Source organism: Trichoderma aggressivum, assembly GCF_033847375.1.
Source record: "Trichoderma aggressivum f. europaeum strain CBS 100526 chromosome Unknown scaffold_026, whole genome shotgun sequence".
In the NCBI taxonomy this organism is placed as follows: domain Eukaryota; kingdom Fungi; phylum Ascomycota; class Sordariomycetes; order Hypocreales; family Hypocreaceae; genus Trichoderma; species Trichoderma aggressivum.
The window spans coordinates 520,575-522,449 of record NW_026946392.1 but is presented as its reverse complement, the minus strand read 5'-3'; the positions used below and the strand labels follow the sequence as shown (position 1 = coordinate 522,449).

Below are 1,875 nucleotides of genomic sequence, written 5' to 3'. Positions count from 1 at the left end.
GCCAGTATTCCCCCCAGAAGTGTGTGTATATAATGGTAGGTATATGCACATATGCAAAATAAGTAACCTTTGAAAGAACCAGAAAAATATGTAATATCTCACGTCCCAGAAAAAGAATTCATTGTAAAGGAGAGGGAAATAAAACGCCATAGTGTGGTACGTTTTATTTGTAATTACGGTAGAGTAGTTGGGAGCGATGTAGACAACAAGATCGTTTGTATGTATAGAAAAATTAGGCGTTGTTCGTCGTAGGTATATAAATCGTTGAAAACATTAAGTTTAAGCGGAATGATTCGATTCCAAGTAGTAAGATGTTGATATAATAGCAATGATGGCGGTAATAGGGTCGAGTTCGATGGGATATTACATCACCACATCGAATGGTGAGAAGCCATCTATGAAATCGAAACGAGGGTGGCAAACGCGGTGCATAGGACGGCCAATGTAATGGTATAAATGGCAGGTCGTAGAGTGAGAGCTTCTGATGAAGCTGGTGGAAGAGTGCCATTGACATAATTTGGGCCACACAAAGTGTTCACTTGGCGGGCTGCGTCCACATAGACGTCGGCAATGGCCTGGCTTCGGTCTGCAGATGCAGAAAAGTAAATGTCCATCGTTTGCTGAGTGCACCAGCTGCAAGAGGGGTTGGAGCTGCCAGGTAGTGCCAAACCGTATGGTAAAAAGTAGAGGTAGGCGTCCGAGGGCGTGTCGAGGTTGGTGACGGCATTGGCAAAGCAATACTGGCTCTCTGTCGGATCCTGGAGACAAGTTGCCGCATACACCGTTTTGTAGGCCAACAGCCCGTGGTATGCCTGCAGGACTAAAGTCTGGTTCTGCGCAATCTCAGTCTTGCAATTGTTGCTCATGGTGAGATTCGTCGCGGCTTGGTCGAGAAATGTCGCACAAGAAGCCGAGTCAGCTCGGCAGGTTGCGTCGAGCACACGGACAATGCTGAGAAGCGACTTTTCGGCTTGAAAGAGGCCTGTCGACGTCTAACGTCTCTGCGTTAGCAAATTGAGCCATGACTAAGTGACATCCATAGTCTATATCCCACATTGGAGCTAGAGTGAAAGATACAAACTCACCTGCAGCATCATGGAGAGGGGGTAACAGCTCTTGAACGTAGGATCTGCGAGAAGGCCGGATATGAAGCTGGAACAGGAGTCGGTTGAGCCCGAGCTCTCGAAGGCGGAGGCCGGCGTATTGTCGAATGGCACAGGCAAGGTTGACGATGACGATACTGAACTGCTGGTTGGCTTCGACAACGCCGTGGTGGTAGTTGTAGCATGTGCGCTCCTTCGTCTCTTCTCGCTTTTCTTAGGAGTCGTGGCACTGTCGTCCGCCTCCTCGCCAACATCGCTAGAGAATCCATTAATCATGTCTTCCGAGGAAGGTGGCGAGGGAGGCTGGCTAAGATCGACTGATAACGCGGGAACGCGGGTCGAAGCACGGTGTGGTACGGAGGCAGCAGATGCGAATGTCGTCGCAAGACATACGACAAGGAAAAGCGCGAGTCGCATCTGGTACAATCGCAGTCTGGGCATCTTGGCCTTGGATCGCCCCTTATAGAGAGCCATTGGTGGGTTGAGCATGGTGACAGTCTTGATTAGTGGGTTTGATAACAGCCTCGGAAGCAATAATGGCACTTTTCGTCGTCTCAGATGGTGATGCCCTGGATAATCGGTCAAGTTGGCGTCGCAAGTAAGCTGCAGTCGAGGCGGCTAGAATTTCGTGACGGATGCCCGGGATGCTGTAGTGCTTATCGAGATATCAGGACCATGACTCGGCTTAGACAAAGGCGCGTATGATCGAGGTCGTTCTCGTGGTCGATGCCACAGGCAACTCGGCCCTGGAGAGGCGGTTGAAGGCGGCGGC

The 1,875-nt window shown here is 50.2% G+C and overlaps 1 protein-coding gene across 1 annotated transcript; it reads right to left on the bottom strand.

The window, feature by feature from the left end:
- Positions 1 to 395: 395 nt before the first annotated feature.
- On the bottom strand, positions 396 to 1,592 carry Triagg1_6638 (uncharacterized protein; the record flags this gene model as incomplete). The annotated part of the gene is made up of 2 exons (XM_062901285.1): positions 396 to 992; positions 1,086 to 1,592. 2 exons carry the CDS (start codon positions 1,590 to 1,592, stop codon positions 396 to 398), a joined length of 1,104 nt encoding a protein of 367 aa, XP_062754575.1.
- Between the last annotated feature and the right edge of the window lie 283 nt (positions 1,593 to 1,875).